Here is a 19,496-nt window from a genome sequence, read left to right as displayed (position 1 = left end):
TACTTTTAGTCTACTAGGCGGCCATGAAATGTTTATCTTCACAGAGCGATCGATGTCGTACTCGGATGAGTCTCGACTGTCGAATCTTCTTCGGAGGATCACCCGGGAAGATGACAGAGACCGAAGACTGGCTACTGTAAAGCAGCTGAAGGAGTTTATTCAGCAGCCAGAAAATAAACTGGTGAGTAAACATGCTTGGAGTTGCTGAGGATCTTAGTGTTCTTAGAGTACATAAGGTGATTTTGTGTTGGGAGGTTTCGACAAGAAATGGTTTGCTTCTAGGAAAAGTTTCCTTAGCTCTGTACTTGACTTATGTTAGGGTGCTAATGTTTTGCTCCTAATGTATCACTTATCTATGATGGCTATTGTTGGAGTCACTTTGGCATCTTTTTTCATAAAGTGCATTTTTAAAAGCATAATTTAGCTTGTGGATAACCCTGTTGTCCGTAGACATTTTCTTTGACAGGACAACATATTTCTATGTTTTTTATACATAAAGTGGAAGTATGGGGTACATGTTTTATGCATGTAAGTCTGGTCTTGTGATCAGGGCTAAATAAATAGAAAAACTGGGGCTGTAGAGATGGCACTGAGATTAAGGGTGTCTACTGCTCTTGCAGAGGTCTTGAGTTGGTTCCCAGCTCACAATTGCCTATAACATCAGCTCCAGGTGATTGGACACTTCTGGTCTCTAAGAGCACTTGTGCATAGTACACATGCCATTTTAATAATAATGGGAAAAATGGAAAAGCTCTTTAAAAGACATTTTTTTAGAGGCAGTTAGAAAATATTTCTTACTGGGTGGTGATGACGCATGCCTTTTATCCTGGCACTTGGGAGGCAGAAGTAGGTGGATCTCTGTGAGTTCGAGACCAACCTTGTCTACAAAGTGAGTTCCAGGACAGCCAGAGCTATACAGAGAAACCCTGTCTCACTAAGAGGAAAAAACTATTACTTTACTCATAAGTAATTTTTTTGATGTTAAAAGCTTGATACAGGAGAAAATTAGTAAGAATGGCATGTAGTAAGGCAGAAAGCAAGCTCATCCCCTCAAAATTTATCATAAAAGACTTTGATACACAGCAAGTAGAAAGATGTACAGTGAAGCTCGTGCTTCCACCCCTAGATTCTGTCATTGGTATGTCACTGTATTCTTTTATTACTTCTCCATTCCCTTATCATTCTATTTTAATTTTCAATTAAAATGAGCTTGACTATATTTTGCTGATGATTACAACTCTTGTGTCCTGTGAGTTTCTTTTATAGCTTGAAGGGAAATATGCCCTCCTCATGTGATTGATGACTGGCAATAATAACAGACTGAGATGCTGAATAATCCTATCTAAATAGAAAAATAAAGTATACAGTGCTGCTTTTAAATAGGAATCTGAAGTTTTTATAATTTTTTTAAGGTACTAGTTAAACAGTTGGATAATATCTTGGCTGCTGTCCATGATGTGCTTAATGAAAGGTAAGTAACTAATAATGGTCACATTTAGGTGACCTTGAAAGTAATTGTAGAAATTATTAAAATATGCATGATGTACCCTGGGCCTTATTTATGAATATCATTAAGTCTTCAATAATAAACCTGTTATTTAGTCATTAATTTTTGTTGAGTACAAATGGAATCTACTTGGAAGAGAATTCTCTTCTTTCTTAAGCATTGACCTGAGAAAAGACATGAACTGATGCCAGCTAGAGTGCATGAAAGTTACTGTTTCAGGGAGTTTAAAATGCTTAAGAGAGGAGAGGAAAAGGTGAACTTCATATTTTAAATCATCTCTAGGCTTCTTAAAGATGTTCAGTGATTCCAAAGAACAGCAGTATTGGGAGCAGGTCACTGATGGTTTTACTTAATTTCTTAATGCTATACTTAGTACTGGCTGTTATCCCTTTAAGTTTGTGTGGTTTATCTACTAAACATTTCCTACTTCACAGTCATTACATGTTGGGTGTTATTACAAATGTAGTGTAGTGCATTTTCTTTCTTTTTTTTATTTATTTATTATGTATACAATATTCTCTCTGTGTGTATGCCTGCAGGCCAGCAGAGGGCACCAGACCCCATTACAGATGGTTGTGAGCCACCATGTGGTTGCTGGGAATTGAACTCAGGACCTTTGGAAGAGCAGGCAATGCTCTTAACCTCTGAGCCATCTCTCCAGCCCCCTGTAGTGCATTTTCTAATATTTTCTTGCTACCTCTTTCTGTGAATCAGAAGTGGAACTTAGCCTGAATTTTAGCACTTCATAGCTTTAAAAAAAAAAAAAGATTTATTTATTATGTATACAACATTCTGCCTCCATGTCTGCTGCAGGCCAGAAGAAGGCGCCAGATCTCATTACAGATGGCTGTGAGCCACCATGTGGTTGCTGGGAAGTGAACTCAGGACCTCTGGAAGAGTAGTCAGTGCTCTTAACCCCTAAGCCATCTCTCCAGCCCACTTCATAGCTTTTTTAGTGTTTCTTTGTAAATGATTTTATAAAGAAATCTAATGTCTGACAGAGGGGCTTTTGAACATTAGAGAATACAGAGGATACGTATGCAGAATGGGTTAAATTCTACCTTTTTAGTTTGAGCTTTGAAAAGTCATTTAGGAATTTTTAGTACATAGGAGACATTCTTTTGTAAAAAGTGTCATACTTTTAAAAAAAAAAAGGTGGGAGGTTGTTGAGCACACCTTTTAATCCCAGCACTCGGGATGCAGAGGCAAGCGGATCTTTGTGAGTTTGAGTCCAGCCTGGTCTACAGAGCTAGTGCCAGGACAGCCAAGGCTACACAGAGAAACCCTGCCTCTAGGGGGAAAAAAGTGTCCTACTTTCATCCTTGAAAACTAATGCCTTTTGTGTGTGTTTTGTTTGCATTAAAATAAACACAGTAGCAAGTTGCTTCAGGAGTTGAGGCAGGAGGGAGCTTGCTGTCTTGGACTTCTCTGTGCTTCTCTGAGCTATGAGGCTGAGAAGATCTTCAAGTGGATTTTTAGCAAATTTAGCTCTTCTGCTAAAGATGAAGTGAAGCTGCTCTACCTGTGCGCCACTTACAGAGCGCTGGAGACTGTTGGGGAGAAGAAAGCCTTTTCCTCCGTGATGCAGGTGAGAGCCAGGAACCCATAATGGACTGGAGTGAGGTGGGGGACAAAGTGGAAGATGGGGCTTACCTGTCTACTGTTGGACACATCACCGGGCAAATGAAATGCAGTTTGAGTAAAGTTAGGTTTAAAGTAATTTAATTTTAAGCATTTTTGTCTGTTTGTGTTTTAGAAGCTTTCCTTTGAAGTTACTTAATACTAGAGTGACTTGCAGATTTAAACTAGGAACTAGGCTCAAAGAGTTGGGCTTGGAGGGGCCCTCACAGTTCTTGAAAGAGACAAAAGCTAAACATCACAACTAATTTCTAGATCTTTTTTCCTCTCCTCCCCCTCACACTTCCCTAAGTTTTAGGTTTGCTAAGTCAAAAATTATTTATCTAAACAATTCTAACACTAATTTATGAATGTATTCCAGCTTCTGTTTAATTTTGTTTCACTTCTGAATGTCTGGGTGTATGGAAAAGCTCATTCCCAAGTTAGGATTTTGTTTTGTTAGGGCTTTTTGAGATAGGCTCTTACTGTGTTGCATAAACTGTCCTCCAGTGTCTCACCTTTCTGAATGCCAGGATTTTGTACTGAATCTGACTTTCCAGTTTAATAAGAGTAACATTTATGTCATATTTTTGTCGTGGAAATGTAAACATCATAGCAGCAAATTGGTCTGATTTTACACATTTTTATATAATTGATTCCTGACTGTAGTTCAAAGATTTCCAATCCACGGGAAGATGTGTATAGATGCAGTTTGATAAGATCCCTGCTTAATCACATTTTCCTAACAGCTGTTTTATTTATTTTTAAAAATGTTCAGTTTTCCTAGTTTTTTTTAAGATTTATATATTTATTATGTATCCAGTGTTCTGCTTGCATGCATGACTGCACACCAAAAGATGGCACCAGGTCTCATTATAGATGGTTGTGAGCCACTATGTGGTTGCTGGGAATTAAATTTAGGACTTCTGGAAGAGCAACCAGTGCTTTTAACCTCTGAGCCGTCTCTCCAGCCCCACTTTTTGTTTTGTAAGTCAGGATCTCACTCTGTTGTCCAAATTGGCCTGAAACTCATGATGCTCCAATTGAGTCAGCTTTCCAAATGCGGGAAGAACAAGGGAGCACTTACTATATCCAACTTATAGGTTTCTTTATCATTTTTGGTAGTCGAAGTATGTGTGGTATGCACATGTGGAGACTAGAGGTAAGTATTGGGTGTTTTCTTCTATTGTTTTCCACCTTAGTTTTTATTTATTTATTTATTATGTATACAATATTCTGTCTGTGTGTATGCCTGCAGGCCAGAAGAGGGCACCAAACCTTATTAAAGATGGTTGTGAGCCACCATGTGGTTGCTGGGAATTGAACTCAGGACCTTTGGAAGAGCAGGCAATGCTCTTAACCTCTGAGCCATCTCTCCAGCCCCTCCACCTTAGTTTTTTGAGACAGGGTCTCTCACTGCCTGGTCAGCAAACTCCAGAAACCTGCCTGTCTCATTTTTTCTCCCCTCATAGTGCTTGAGTTACAGACATGTGTCAGCACATCTGGCCTTTATTGGGTGCTAGTGATTGAATCCAGTTCTTCATGCTGTATGACAGGCACTTCACCAACTGAACCATATCCCCATCCCTTAAAGTTGTTTTATTTTCACATGAACACCTTTTGTGTAAGTATTTGAAGATAAATTAAATACATAAACAGTTCACTCTGTTAGTGTATCAGTATATATCACTGAAGAATAAGCCTGTTCCCTTCTGTAGCAGCAATATTATACACTTAAAGCACTTTATGGCCCATACAATGTTCAAGTGTCTGTAATTGCACTTAAGGTGCCATGTGCATCTATGGTTACCCTACCCAGGATCCCTTTAAAGATTCAAGTATTGCCCTTGGCTTTCTAAATTTTTTCTTACAATAACAGTTTTCCATACCCACACCTTATTTTATTATACATGCTACTTTCTTCCTTGTCCCCCTTTTTTTTAAATGGCTGAACCTTCCTGATTAGAGTCAGTTGAAACTTTTTTTTTTAAGTCAGGAATGCCTGATGGGTTCATTACAGGCACCTGATAGCAGGTTGTCCCTCTGTTGGACTTGAAGAGTGATCCCTGGTTGAGGGAATGATCATCAGATTTTACTATAAAGCTTCTTTTCCCTTTCAAATGAGCAGTCTGGGTCTGATGTCTTGATCTTTGGATGTATTGATATTTTAGTAATGCTTCATTCAGTGATTTTTGAGAGTCCAGATTGTAATATTGGCTACTACAAAATGGTGACTTTAAAATTCTAGCTTTACCTTTTAAGAAGATTAATTTGTTATGTTTTCTGAGTGTTGTATGTGCAACAATTTGCTTGTGTGGGGCCAGCACAGGATATAAAAAGGTATCAGATCCCTTGGAACTCGAGGTACAGATAGTTGTGAGCTCTTCTGTGGGTGTCGAACCCAGGTACTCTTCAAGAACATTGAGTATTCTTAGCTGCAGCCCTGCATTATAACCCTTTATTACACACCTGTGTACGTACATGTACATGTGTATGTATGTAATACATGTATGTATGTACGTAAAGAACTTCTCTGTTTGAGGAAAGTGGTTTTTAGCAGCTGCGTAAGTGATAGGTCTATTTTCATTATATATACTCAGTGGAAAGAAGCCAGAATGTCATCTGTAGGAATCCCATTCTAATTAACTCTCTGAGATCATTTTGATAAAAACAAAATGAATAAAATAAATTTTGCTTTAAAGCATATTAATTACTTAAGATTTACTCTGAAAAAAATTCCTTTTTATTCTTTGATGTTTTAAGAAAAGACCTTAGTTTGTAACCCAGGCTTTTTTTGTCTATTTTTCCCCAGTCTCCCAAATGTTGAGGCTATAAGCCCCGTGCTAAGGTTCCTAGCTTTACCCTACATGATGAATTGTTTAGTAATTGAGATGTTTAAGAAAATCAGTTTCCCAAGTACATCTTACCTTTCTAGGGGGGTGCTGGTGGATAGAATTATGTATCTCTGGCTGGCTTTCTGTGTGGACCAGACTTGAACTCTCAGAGATCTACTTTCCTCTGCCTCTTGAGTGCTGGGATTAAAGGCATGTGCCATTGTGTCTGGTTACTTTAAATTTTGTACTTTAAATTCAGTCACAGCCACAGAGTTACTATGAATAATGGACACAGGTGTTTTTCACCCCCAAAGTTAATTGATCAGAAAGGAAAAGTCTTAATAGATATTAAAATAGAGAGCAGTATTGATTTTTTTAGCCTAATATATTGAATGAACACTTTTTAAAAAATTAAAGCAATAGAATTTTTCTTTTGAAAGTACTGAACATGAAATATTTACATAGTGTGGTAATATTTTGTGCTTTCTAGTTTTATATTTTATGCATTATTGAAAAAATTTATTTGCTTTGTTCTCATAATCAGTTGTGAAGTGAAACTGTTTGTTTTCTCCCTACATTGTCAAATGTTTAGAGTTGTAATTTTGCTTTTCAGCTCGTGATGACCAGCCTACAATCCATTCTTGAAAATGTGGATACACCAGAATTACTTTGCAAATGTGTTAAATGCATTCTTTTGGTGGCTAGATGCTACCCTCATATTTTCAGCACCAATTTTAGGGTGAGTTTCTTATTCCCACCGTTCTCTCATGGTGGTATGATTCTATGAAGAAGTGGGTCATCAGATAGGAAAGAAGCTTCTGACTTTTTGGATATAATCAGTGATGTTTTGGAGGAACGGGGTTTATTGGTGCAGTAATATCACAACAGTGGTGATAATGACAATGGTGATAATAGTTTATAAAAAGTAACAGCTGCATTTTCCCCCCAATATTAATACCTCTTATAGAAGAGAAAATATTTCTTTAGTGTTATGACTATAGTTTCTTTTTCTCCTGCCTCTCCAACTTCCATGTCAGGTAGATTGAACAGCTTTTTCTAGGGTCTTTTAATGTGATGTGATCTCACTGATGAAACCTTAAAATAACTGGCCTCATCTTTTTGTCTCCATCAAGGATACAGTTGATATATTAGTTGGATGGCACATAGATCATACTCAGAAACCCTCCCTCACACAGCAGGTGTCTGGTAAGTCCTAACTTGTGTCAGTCCTGTAAGTCTGTGCAAAGAAGTGTTGATCTGATATAGCAAAAAGGGTTGATTCAGGAACATAAATTAGCTTTTATCAGTGAGCTTTTTATCATTGGGTAGTTCTGTTGATCTTGACAAAGCAAACTTATGTAGTAAATAGTGGGTTAGGAGAAATCCATATTATAGTGTTACACTCTATGAGAATTTAAAGACTATATCTGAAGTTGTCTGTAACCTAGAATGGAAGATTCTGCTTTTTTTTTTTTTTTAATGTGACTTAATAGTTTACCATGGGTGTTGGGTCCCCTGGAACTGGAGTTACAGACAATTGTGAACTGCCATGTGGGTGCTGGAATTGAACCCAGATCCTCTGGAAGAACAGTCAGTGCTCTTAACGGCTGAGCCATCTCTTCAGACCTCATTTGTTGTTTTTATTGTTGCTTTTATGGTCATTTTAATTAAATGAGCCACAAATAATCGGAAGTTCATCATCTGTGATAGAGATCAAATGATAATTCAGTTCGTTTGCACACACCTGCTTGTTCACATGGTAGAGTTTCTTTACTTCTCTGAATCTTAACTTTTGAAACAGTATGCCAGTTAGAATGGATGGTGTTATTTCTGCTGTGAAACCAAATGTACATCCTTGGTGACTAGTCATGACCCTGGGATAGAAAGCTAGGTTGATAGTACATGGTGGCATTTAAAATTTGTGTGTGTGTGTGTTAGGGTGGGGGTGGTGTTTGTGGGTATGGTGACATTATAGATACTAAATCAGATATAAAAAGATACATGATTTACACACTGATTTCTGTAGAATGTCAATTTTTTTTAATATTTATTTATTATGTATACAATAGTCTATCTGTGTGTATGCCGAAGGCCAGAAGAGGGCACCAGATCTCATTACAGATGGTTGTGAGCCACCATGTGGTTGCTGGGAATTGAACTCAGGACCTTTGGAAGAGCAGGCAATGCTCTTAACCACTGAGCCATCTCTCCAGCCCGAATGTCAATTTTTATAACATTAAGAGGGTTGATTAATCACCAGCATGCTTTTTAGTGGCAACTCTAATGTTTTTGATACAGGGCATATTTTAAGAGTAGATAGCTTGAAAGCAGGGTTCATTTTTACTTTTGGTAATCCCTCCCATGCCTTTTTTTTTCCTTCCCCCTTTGATTTCAAAATTTCTTCCGTGATGTCAAGGGTGGTTGCAGAGTTTGGAGCCATTTTGGGTAGCTGACCTTGCATTTTCTACCACTCTTCTTGGTCAATTCCTTGAGGATATGGAGGCATATGCTGAGGTAAGCTGTAGAAAGCCAAATTATTCTCAAAAGATAATAAACAGAATTAGATTTATTTTAAAAATAATTAAGACTGACATTTAAGCAGAAATTAATAAGATCATTGAGATTGTTTTTTTTAATTTATTATATATATATGTATGTACACATGTCTGATATTATGCAAAGTTTAAATGTTTTTGATAGCAGGTTTTGGTTTTGAAGGCAATTCTCATAATTAATTCTTTTCTGTTGTTGTTGCCAAAGGGCAGATAAATGCAGTTTAGAAATGAAAAACACTCCTAAAGATGCTGCCCTAGGGTAGCCAGAGGCTCTCATATCATGCTGTGGAGGACAAGCATTCGCTTTGCTCCATTGGTGCAGCTGTGTATGAATGTGGTGACTTTGAAGGTGCTTCGTGCACGCAGCCTCTGCCCTTGCTCCTGGCCTCACTGCTGCAGCTCTTTGGTCTACATGTCTTTTGTACCATGGTTCTTGTTTGGCTGGCCCACACATTGACTTTGTTTTAGTTCTTTGCTACTATGAGGCAGTATGAGTTTGTTCATTATTTTACCACTTTCATCACTGATATATTTGTTTGCTTTCTTCAGGAAGAAAGACTAGAATATTATATTTCCACATTTTTCTTTTGTCCCCCGTGACGTGTAGAATACAGGCCTCCCCGTAGAGATTAATCTTTCAAAAACTACCCATTTCCATAGGTAGGACACTTCCTTTAAGCATTTTAATACTACTTCTCTTAATCCTTTTTTGGAGGGTACTTAATTATGTATAGAAATACGTTAGTTCTAATACCCAATCTTAATTCTCTTTTGGTATAGCTTAAACTTTCAATTAACTTTTAAGTCTGTATAGTAGGTCTTCAAATTTCTAACCCCTTTCCTTTGGAGTGCAAACTATTAATATATAATTAATTTTTTGGTCAGAAATTACATGGAATTATTTTTTAGTAGAAAACAAATTCTGGAATGCCAAAATGTTGTGCATTTTGTACTTATGCAACAGTATATTATATATGTATAAGAGTGTTTTGTTTTAACACCTACTGTGTTGATGTAGATCCCATAATTACCTGGGTTTGTGTGGAATGGTTTAGTTAGAGAACTTTAGGCATATGGAGTCCTATGTTTCCTCTTTCAGGCTAAAATTTCTCTTAATTGGTAATCTTTTCTAGGGCTATGTGTGGTTGAACACACCTTTAACTCTAGGATCTGCGAAGCAGAGTTAGGCACATCTGTGTGTTGGAGACCATCCTGATCTACATACTGAGTTCCAGACCAGCAGGGCTACTTAGTGAGACCCTATTTTAAAAGGGGGAGGGGAAAAGAAAACTGCTAATGTTAAGCAGCTTTAAGAATTGGGAGACTTATTGGATAAGTCTCTGCTACTCTAGAGGCTGAGTGAGATTGGAGGATCGATGGAGCCCAGAAGCTTTGTCAACATAGTAGACTCTATCTGAAAATAAAGTGTTGGGGAATGGGGAGGGGCAGATTGTAAGAAATAGGGACTAGAATGTGCTCACTACAGACCCCTTGCCTAGTATGTGCTAGGGCTTGGTCTCGATTGCTGGTTACTAGCTTATAGCAATAAAGCCAAAACAAATCCTTCAGTGTACTACTATTTCAATAAGAATGTTGTATATTTACATCTAGGACCTCAGCCATGTGGCCTCTGGGGAGTCAGTGGATGAAGATGTTCCTCCTCCATCAGTGTCATTGCCAAAGCTGGCAGCACTTCTCCGAGTGTTCAGTACTGTGGTGAGGAGCATTGGGGAGCGCTTCAGCCCAATTCGGGGTCCACCGATTACCGAGGCATATGTTACAGATGTAAGTGTATTTTTAAAAACCAGGTTGTGTTATGAAGGCCTCCTGTACCCAGTAAACTATATTAACCATTTTTGTAAATGTGTTTGTGTCTGGTTACTTTCTTACTCAGAAAAGTAGGGAAGACTGCTTATCAACCACCATCCTCACATTCTCACCCCACCTAGAAAGGGCTATTCTAAATTTTTACACACCCTTGACATTTCTCTAAGGAGTTCCTTCACAGATCCGTGTATTTTTATTTTCTTTGGTACTAGAGGTTGGACCCAGTGCCTTGAATAGACTCTATTCTCATCTGCACCTCATAGAGCACTGAGCTTTTTACTCAACTTACACTTACTATTTTCAATATATAATTTAAAAATAATATTAATTTTTTAAAAAAAATTGAGTCTTAGTTTTCAACACAATAAGAATAATAGACTACAAAGCATCAGAAGTTATTGTCTTGGGTTGATTGTAAAGTTTGTAGTAGAGCCTTTGCCTTGCATGAAAACCCTGAATGCTACTGCAGTAAAAACAAAACTGGTCGTTTTTTTTTGAGCATGACAACACGAAACTCAGGAGTCAGCCTTTGATATAAAAAAATTACTATTTTAAAATATCAGCCTGAAGCCAGGTATGAGAAATGACCAAATTCCTGCACTTGAGTGGTCATTACATGGCGTAGTTTAGCAGAGAGAAATGATCCTTGAGCCTTGCTCTGGAGTGAGGAGGAAAGACAGTCTTCACTACTGACGTGTGCTACTGCTCAGGTACAGTGCTGGCTTTTTAGGGGCATAACTTTATAGACACATTGCTAGATGAATAAAGTACTGTGTGATTCTTGGTAAGGTCCATGTGTATTAGAGTAGAAGTATCAGATATATATATCTAAGCCTGTGTGTTGATAATTGAAATCTTCAAAATGGCTTAATTTCTGCCTTTTTATTGCTTAAAAAGTTTCTGCTTGAAGAGTGAAGTAGAGACAGTTAACTCAAATAAAAAACGAAAGGAGCGTTAGCTTTTCCAGAATAGTTATATTTTAAATATGTTATGAAGGCCTTTAATTTTGGTTTTTGTGAATAGCATTAATGAAACTTACATACAGATCTTAAAGACAATCCACTGGGTATTATTATTTTTTTTTTAAAGGAATTTTTTTTGTTACTGTTTTTTTTTAAAATATTTATTATGTATACAATATTCTGTCTGTATGTCTGCAGGCCAGAAGAGGGCACCAGACCTCATTACAGATGGTTGTGAGCCACCATGTGGTTGCTGGGAATTGAACTCAGGACCTTTGGAAGAGCAGGCAATGCTCTTAACCACTGAGCCATCTCTCCAGCCCCTCCACTGGGTATTATTGATAAAGATTTGTGACACTTTTTGGCTTGAACTTTTCCATTTTTTAAAAAAGGTCTTATTTGAAATTTATTAAGTAAATATTGTTACAACTTAATGATTTCTCTCTGTGTGTGTGTATGTTGGAAATTATTTGGCTTTTATGATTCTTAATAGAATTGTGCACACCAGGAATTCTTATCTTGAGAAACAACTTCCAGGACTCAGTGTTAGAATGTCTGGCTACAATGGTCATTGATACACAAACTTTAATATTAGCTTAAAGCAACTTTAGTATTTATTTTGAAAAGATTATTAGAAATCCAAGATCTAGCTGAGTGGTGCCTTTAATCTCAGTGCTCGGAAGAAGGAAGCAGGCAGATATCTGAGTTTGAGACCATCCTGGCCTACAAAGTGAGTTCTAGGACAGCCAGAACTGTTTTACAAAGAAATCCTGACTTGAAAAACCAAAATAGAACAAAAACACACACACACACACACAAAAAAAAACCTCCAAAAAACAAAGCAACCAAATTAACAACAACAAAAAAAATCAAAGAACTGTGTTTAAGCAAATGTGAGCAGGACATTCCTAAGTATGCTAATTTGTGGTGTGTATCATAACTATAAAGACACTAAGCTTTAGCCATTTGATAATTTCTAGGAATAGAGCAAGAGTACAAGTGAACTCAAAGGGGGCAAATTCCATTTCTTTTCAAGACAGTAATTTGGAATACTTTTTAGCCAAAATCTTTTTGTATATAGTATTAAAAGTATATACACTAAAGTATATAGTATTGGCTACCAAGAATTAGAGAACCAACTGTGAACCATGTGGAGGTGCACATCTGTAAACCAATCTGGGTTAACCTTTGCCCCCATTTCAAACGGGGAAAACAATCCCCCAAACAATAAGACTGTTAACTAGACAGATAATTTTGAGTTGAAGCTGCATTAAATAGCAAATAGTGGTGTAGAGAAGCTTGTGTTTAAAAAGGTGCTTGTTTTCCCCATTTGCAGGTTCTATACAGAGTAATGAGATGCGTGACGGCTGCAAACCAAGTGTTTTTTTCTGAGGCTGTGTTGACAGCTGCTAATGAGTGTGTTGGTGTTTTGCTCGGCAGCTTGGATCCTAGCATGACTATACATTGTGACATGGTCATTACATATGGATTAGATCAACTGGAGAATTGCCAGACTTGTGGTACCGATTATATCATCTCAGTCTTGAATTTGCTCACATTGGTATGTGAATTACTCCTTTTGTTTTAAATCGTTGTTTATGTAGGTCTTTAAGTTGATGTGGAAGAATCTAAAGAATTTTGCTTCATGTGTTTTAAGAAAGGCTCTGCTTTTATCTTTTTAAGATCCCATTGATAACTCTTAGTTTTCTAGTCCAGTATGCTTTTTTTCTAATATCAAATTGCCTTTAGTGTTTGAGCTCACTTTACTCTTCATTCTCTGACCCTGTGTTGATTACTGGAGAATCACTTGTATGGGAGAAGGTACTTGACTACTTTCAAAAACCTGCTAAAATTTTATTTCTTAGAAAAAATTTGTATGATTCTTTTTAAATTTCTTTTTTCTTTTCCCTTAATATAGTAACTGTACATAACTGCTCCCTTTAAAATATAATGAAGTAGTGAATTTTTATACTTAATACTTAGCTCCTATAGTTAGAAATGCATGTCCTGTCTGGTTTGTGTAGGCTGTTGATTGCCTTCTCCTGGCAGTTTATCCAATTTTAGTATTTTAAAGAACTCCTGGTCCTTTTACTGTCCTCATTGTTTTGCCTTTTTTTTTTTTTAAAGAATTCCCAACTATGTAATCCTTTTATATTGACATTTTTTTCACTTTGTAATGTGCATTTAAGGTTCTTCCTTGCCTTTTTGTAAGTTAAGTAAGCTTATTTTAAATTTTTGTTCTTTTAGATTGTTGAGCAGATAAATACAAAACTACCATCATCGTTTGTAGAAAAGCTTTTTATACCATCATCTAAACTGCTATTTTTACGATACCATAAAGAAAAGGAGGTAAGTAATATATGGATAACAAGCGAATTACTTCTGACATTGAAAAGTGGGGTTTACTTACTGGACTATGTCAGTATGAAATGATGCTTGATATTAAATATAAAGGAATTACAGTGAATGCTTTAGGTTAATACTTGTTACCATACTAGCACCTTCTTGATTGAGGTACCTCATAACTTTAAAAAAGTATCCATAATTTACTTTTATTAACTCGATTTTGGTAAATTTTTATAAAGGCAAATAGGCAGATTTATTTCTAAAATTATAAATTCAGAAGTATTACATGTATTAAAAATAAATTACTAGTTATTAATCAGCAGACACTCCGAATTGACTGTAGACTTAGCTAGATGGGGGAATCAAGCTTAAACTGCTGTTGTATATGTATTGGTATTGATTTAAAAATACAGCAACAACAACAAAATATCCTGCAATGCTTCTTGTGAAGTTTCACATTAGCAGCTTTTAGAGCATTCTTTATAATAAATCCATAGAGCTTTGTAAAAAGCTCACCAATATATATGTTCCCTAAGGTTGGTCTTGTAAAATGAACCTTTTGGGCGTTAACGGACTGTGAGTATCTAAATCTTGCATGGTGATCTCCCTAGCATGCTATATAGAGTGATTTTTAACCACTTTACTGAAATTTTCTTTTTTAGGTTGTTGCTGTGGCCCATGCTGTTTATCAAGCAGTGCTCAGCTTGAAGAATATTCCTGTTCTGGAGACTGCCTATAAATTAATTTTGGGAGAAATGACTTGTGCACTAAACAATCTGCTACACAGTCTCCAGCTCCCTGATGCCTGTTCTGAGATTAAACACGAGGCTTTTCAGAATCATGTGTTCAATGTTGACAATGCCAACTTTGTAGTTATATTTGATCTCAGTGCCCTGACAACAATTGGAAATGCCAAAAACTCATTAATTGGGGTGAGTCTTTAATTGTAAAGATTCGTTATTTATGCATTTAGCGTTATTTCTGGTTTTAAGGCAGGGATCTACTGTGTGGCATAGGTCAGCCATGAACTTGTTGTGTTCTTGCTTTAGCCTCCTGAGTACTGACTGGGATTATTGGAATATGCCACCACTCCTAGCCATAAAGACTATCCATAGTTAAGCCCTCTTTACCCTTTGCTATCTTGTTTTCTTTTTGTTTCTCTTCTTTTTTTGTAATAGAGTCTATATAGGCCAGATTAACTTTAGGTGCTGAGGTTATAGGCATGTATCACCATGTCCATTCATAACCTCATATTTTATTTGTGGGTTGGGGACAGAGTTCAACATTTAGTACTTTCTTTAATTGCTTCCCATCTTATTTTTTGAGATATGGTCTTTCATTGAATTTGTGCATCACTAATTCAGCTAGTTAGTCCAGTGAGTTCCAGGTTTCTGTTTGTCTGTCTCTTGAGGGCTGGGATTACAGATTTGTGCCTACTTTATGTGGGTGTTGGTAGTTTGAACTCATGTCCTTGTGCTTGCATGGCAAGTGCTTTACCCACTGAGCCAGCTTCTCAGCCCAGACTCACATTTTTTTCTTTGTCTTTTTTTGGAAGAAGAAATAGCACTTCCCCCCCCCCCCCCAACTTCAAAAGAGGACCTGGAATTCTTGTCAGGCTGCTCACAGTAGCTTGTAACTTGAAATCTAGCATGTGTGTACACATACACACACCACCACCACCATCATAAAAATAATAATACAAACTAAATGGGAAAAATTTTTCAGCCAGATGTGGTAGTACATGCTTATAGTCTGAGCACCTAGAGAGTGGAGATAGAAGAACTGCCAGTTCTAGACCAGCCTGCAATTAGGTATTAGTCCACACAGTGAGACTCTGTCAAAAAATGAAAAGTTCTTTATCCCTTTTAGAAATTCTTATTACAAAATTAATAGTTAGTGATGGGGAGAAAGACTTGTGTGTGTGTGTGTGTGTGTGTGTGTGTGTGTGTGTGTGTGTGTATCCTCAGATTAGGTGCTCATGTTCCTATAAACAATACTAATAAATTTGTTGGATCTTAAACAGACACACAGTTGAAGTAGAGAGTTTAAGAAAGTGTTCAGTGGGAATGCATGGGATCATAGGGCAATTGGATAGGTGCAGATGTGACCAAAATACATTATGTACATGAATGAAAATGTCTTAATGAAAACATTTATATATACAGAAGCATACTGGGTGTGTGTGGGGGAAGAGGATTGGGTATGTAACTAAGTGGCAGAGTGTTTGGATTCAATCCCAGTATCACAAAAAATCAAATGGTGTAATAATAAATTTGAAGTGGCATCACTAACACCCCCCCTTCTTTTTTTGAGTTAGCTCTGTCTTGTCTACCCACACTTCTGCCTTTGCCTCTTAAGTATTGGAATTATAGACTTGTACTAATAAATCTGGCTATATCCTTTTGATTTTATAATTATTGTACTAGTTTATATATTCTTTCTATTGAACCATACAGAAACAATAATTTAAGGAGAGAGGAATGTTTTGTATTAAACGATAATGTTTTCTAAGACTCGATGTTCATGCTTACTTTCTTTAGCTTGTATGCTCAGCGTATCCATGCTGTCCCGTAGATGCCCCTTCCTCTATGATACTTACTCCTTACATATGAAGCTTGTGGGAAACTCTCTTCTTAATACGCCTAAGTTTTATTGAGAAATTCATGTCCTGTATTATCCAATCCTGTAGATTGGATAAGGTTTACGATCAGTGATTTGGCATTCTGAAAAATCGATGTATGAGGCAGGTAGTTAGATGGAGCAATTGTGTCTTAGAGGAAAAGGAATAGGTGGAAAAGGCTTAGAGAGGCAGGATTGCTGGCTTTGTTATTGAACAAGATACCTTGCCATTTGTAATATGCTAAAAGTTGAGCAAATGTAGGCTTTGTATCAAAGAGTACAAAGAGTAGTGTATCAAGGACTTTGCTTAACCTAGACAAGCATCAGCAAACTGGCCATTTGCCCCAGATTTAGTTGTACATCTGTTTAGTTGCTTTTGTTTTAAATAGCTTGATTGAACTATACTTTATTATGTTCTCACTTTGTAAAGAAAGTTATATCAGAGGCAGCCAGCTACTCCTTGTTTTGACTGGCTTATGACGATGCCACTCAGCCTAACTTGAGGGAATGTTAGCTGAAGACCTCAGCTTTGTGTACTAGATAATTTCCAAGTTTTAGACCGTTGCTTTAGGTTTTAAGTGTCTAAGCACCTTTGATTCCAAAGGTAGATTGCTTGTGTATGCTTGTGTGTGTCTCGGGGGAGCCATAAATATACTTTGTCTGTTTTTACCTTGGCAGATGTGGGCACTGTCTCCAACTGTGTTTGCACTGTTGAGTAAGAATCTGATGATTGTGCATAGTGACCTAGCTGTTCACTTCCCTGCAATCCAGTATGCAGTGTTGTACACCCTGTATTCCCATTGTACCAGGTACTGTGTTCACAGGTCCTCAGAAGGAAAAAAAACAAGAAATGTTTCTTTAGTTTGTTGTCTTCATTTAATGACAGCTGAAAAGATGCTCTCCACTTTGTCTTTCAGGCATGATCACTTCATATCCAGTAGTCTTAGCTCTTCATCTCCTTCCTTATTTGATGGTGCCGTGATTAGTACTGTAACTACAGCCACAAAGAAACATTTCTCAATTATATTAAATCTTTTGGGAATATTGCTAAAGAAAGAAAATCTTAACCAGGACACCAGGTACATAAATAATTTTTTAAAATAATACTGAGTTCCTAAGTTTATTAATTCTTTGTGATTTGAGGCTAAGAAATTTAGATTGCAGCTTCATTGTGAAGCACCTGATTGGATTTGGTTACTTGATTTTTATGTACCCTGCTGGGCTCTACTTTGGGGCCATTTTCTAGTGGCATCATGCTGCTTTTTAGAAACAGAATACCATGATGCAGAAACAAATTTCTCTAGACTTAGCTTTTTATTTGTAGGTTTATTTTACTTTTAAATATGTATATTTTTGTGTATCTCTGTGAGGGCAGCACTCTTGGAGGCTTGTGGTATTAGATTTCCCTGGCGGAGGAGTAACAGATTGTTGTGAGCTGGCTGATGTGGGTGTTGGAAACTGAACATCAGTCCTCTGCAAGGGTACTATGCACTCAGCCACTGCAGATTCTCCAGCTCCACCTTTTATTTATTTATTTATTTATTTATTTAATTTTATTTTTACTTGTGTTGTTTGAAAAATAAAATGAAAACTGGTAGAAGAAAGTGTTTTTTTTTTTTTTAAATGTAAAGCCAACTGTTTATTTTATGTTTCAGGAAATTATTAATGACATGGGCTTTGGAAGTGGCTGTACTAATGAAGAAGTCTGAAACATATGCACCTTTATTTTCCCTTCCATCTTTTCATAAATTTTCCAAAGGCCTTTTAGCCAACAGTAAGAGACTTCTTATGTTTTCATTTTGTTTACCCTTTAAAAGGTAATATTGGTTAATGGGAGAAGGTAGTTACAGCAGCACTCTTCTGCCATGAAGTGAGTAGTTCCTATTTTAATTCCATATATAGTAGTCTTGATTAATTTTTATTCTATTTGAAAAATAATTGAATTGTCAAATTTTCAACCTTAACTTTATTCCATGAACTTGAATTTTGTTGAATATTAATTTCCTAGGTGTTTCTCCCAGTGAGGTTTCCAGGCAAGAGTAGGGTATAATCCATATTAGGTGCATCTTGTTTGATGAGTGAGTGAGTAAATGAAGAATGGATGGGTTCAGAATGTTATGTTGACTGAAATGTACTTTTAAGGGGTGCAAACTGAAAGTTACTTTCCCTTTTTAATAATAGCTCTCGTTGAAGATGTGAATATCTGTTTGCAAGCATGCAGCAGTCTCCATGCTCTGTCTTCTTCCTTGCCAGATGATCTGCTGCAGAGGTATGGACTAGGTAGAGACTGAATCTTTGGCTCTGGCTATAATGGCATGGGAATGCTACCACACCTGCTTTATCTGTTATTTTTCATAGGTGTGTTGATGTCTGCCGTGTTCAGCTTGTCCATAGTGGAACTCGTATTCGACAGGCCTTTGGAAAGCTACTGAAGTCAATTCCTTTAGATGTTGTACTAAGGTATAACTGTTTTGGCTTGCTATGTTTTTACTGCTTTGTAATTGTCTACCATAGTAAAAGATTAATCATCATGTTTAGTGCATTAATTTAACATATTGCATGATACTTCTTAGTGATCAATGGCATGTCAGAGGAAATTTTTGGAGACCTAGAAGCAGAAAACTTTTTTTTTTTTTTTTTTTTTTGGTAATCTCTGTCATCTTATAATAATTAGGGTAGAATAATTCATGTAGTACCCCAAATCCATTACTTAGTAATTAAATTTTTTTGTTTTGTTTCTTTAAGGGAGGGTTTCTCCGTGTAGCTTTGGCTGTCCTGGAACTTGCTCTGTAGACCAGGCTGGCCTCAAATTCAAGAGAGTTAGATGTTTATTAAAGGATTTATTTTCTTTAGTGTCTGAGTGTTTTGCCTGTGTGTGTGTTTCTCTCTGTACCACCATGTGTATGCCGGGTGCCTGCTGAGGTCAGGCAGGACAAAGATGTTACATAAACTTTTATGACTTTTGATTAAGTTGATTTTGGAGAATTTGTTTTGTTTTTGAGATAGGGTTTCACTTATCCCAAGCTAGCCTCCAACTTTTTATACAGCCAAGGAAAATCCTAAACTCTAGATTCTCTGGCCTTCCTCCAAAGTGCTGGGATTGTAGGTGTGCATCACTGTGTTCAGTTTATTCTGTCTGTGAGCAAACCTAGGGCTTTGTGCTGGACAAGCATTCCACTGACTGAACTACATCCCCAGTACGTACCCTCTCTCTTTTCCCTTTTTCATT

General features: G+C 36.9%; 1 protein-coding gene across 4 annotated transcripts in view; it reads left to right on the top strand.

Moving 5' to 3' along the window:
- Smg1 (SMG1 nonsense mediated mRNA decay associated PI3K related kinase) overlaps positions 1–19,496 on the top strand; it is a 105,184-nt gene that overhangs the window by 32,619 nt on the left and 53,069 nt on the right. For 2 of the 4 annotated variants that reach the window (XM_075971995.1, XM_075971994.1), the window contains 15 exons: positions 45–181; positions 1,413–1,471; positions 2,882–3,095; positions 6,572–6,697; positions 7,092–7,164; positions 8,375–8,472; positions 10,125–10,298; positions 12,639–12,863; positions 13,550–13,651; positions 14,311–14,580; positions 16,946–17,076; positions 17,185–17,346; positions 17,923–18,041; positions 18,449–18,536; positions 18,626–18,727. In XM_075971995.1, coding sequence (XP_075828110.1) covers positions 45–181; positions 1,413–1,471; positions 2,882–3,095; positions 6,572–6,697; positions 7,092–7,164; positions 8,375–8,472; positions 10,125–10,298; positions 12,639–12,863; positions 13,550–13,651; positions 14,311–14,580; positions 16,946–17,076; positions 17,185–17,346; positions 17,923–18,041; positions 18,449–18,536; positions 18,626–18,727 — 2,080 coding nt within the window. Of the gene's footprint in view, positions 1–44; positions 182–1,412; positions 1,472–2,881; positions 3,096–6,571; positions 6,698–7,091; positions 7,165–8,374; positions 8,473–10,124; positions 10,299–12,638; positions 12,864–13,549; positions 13,652–14,310; positions 14,581–16,945; positions 17,077–17,184; positions 17,347–17,922; positions 18,042–18,448; positions 18,537–18,625; positions 18,728–19,496 lie in introns of those variants that run through there. The other 2 variants (XM_075971993.1, XM_075971996.1) reach the window with 2 other exon arrangements.

This window comes from Microtus pennsylvanicus, chromosome 5 (genome assembly GCF_037038515.1).
Source record: "Microtus pennsylvanicus isolate mMicPen1 chromosome 5, mMicPen1.hap1, whole genome shotgun sequence".
NCBI classification, from domain to species: Eukaryota; Metazoa; Chordata; class Mammalia; order Rodentia; family Cricetidae; genus Microtus; species Microtus pennsylvanicus.
The sequence above is the reverse complement of the archived record's forward strand: the minus strand, read 5'-3'. Positions and strand labels throughout refer to the sequence as shown.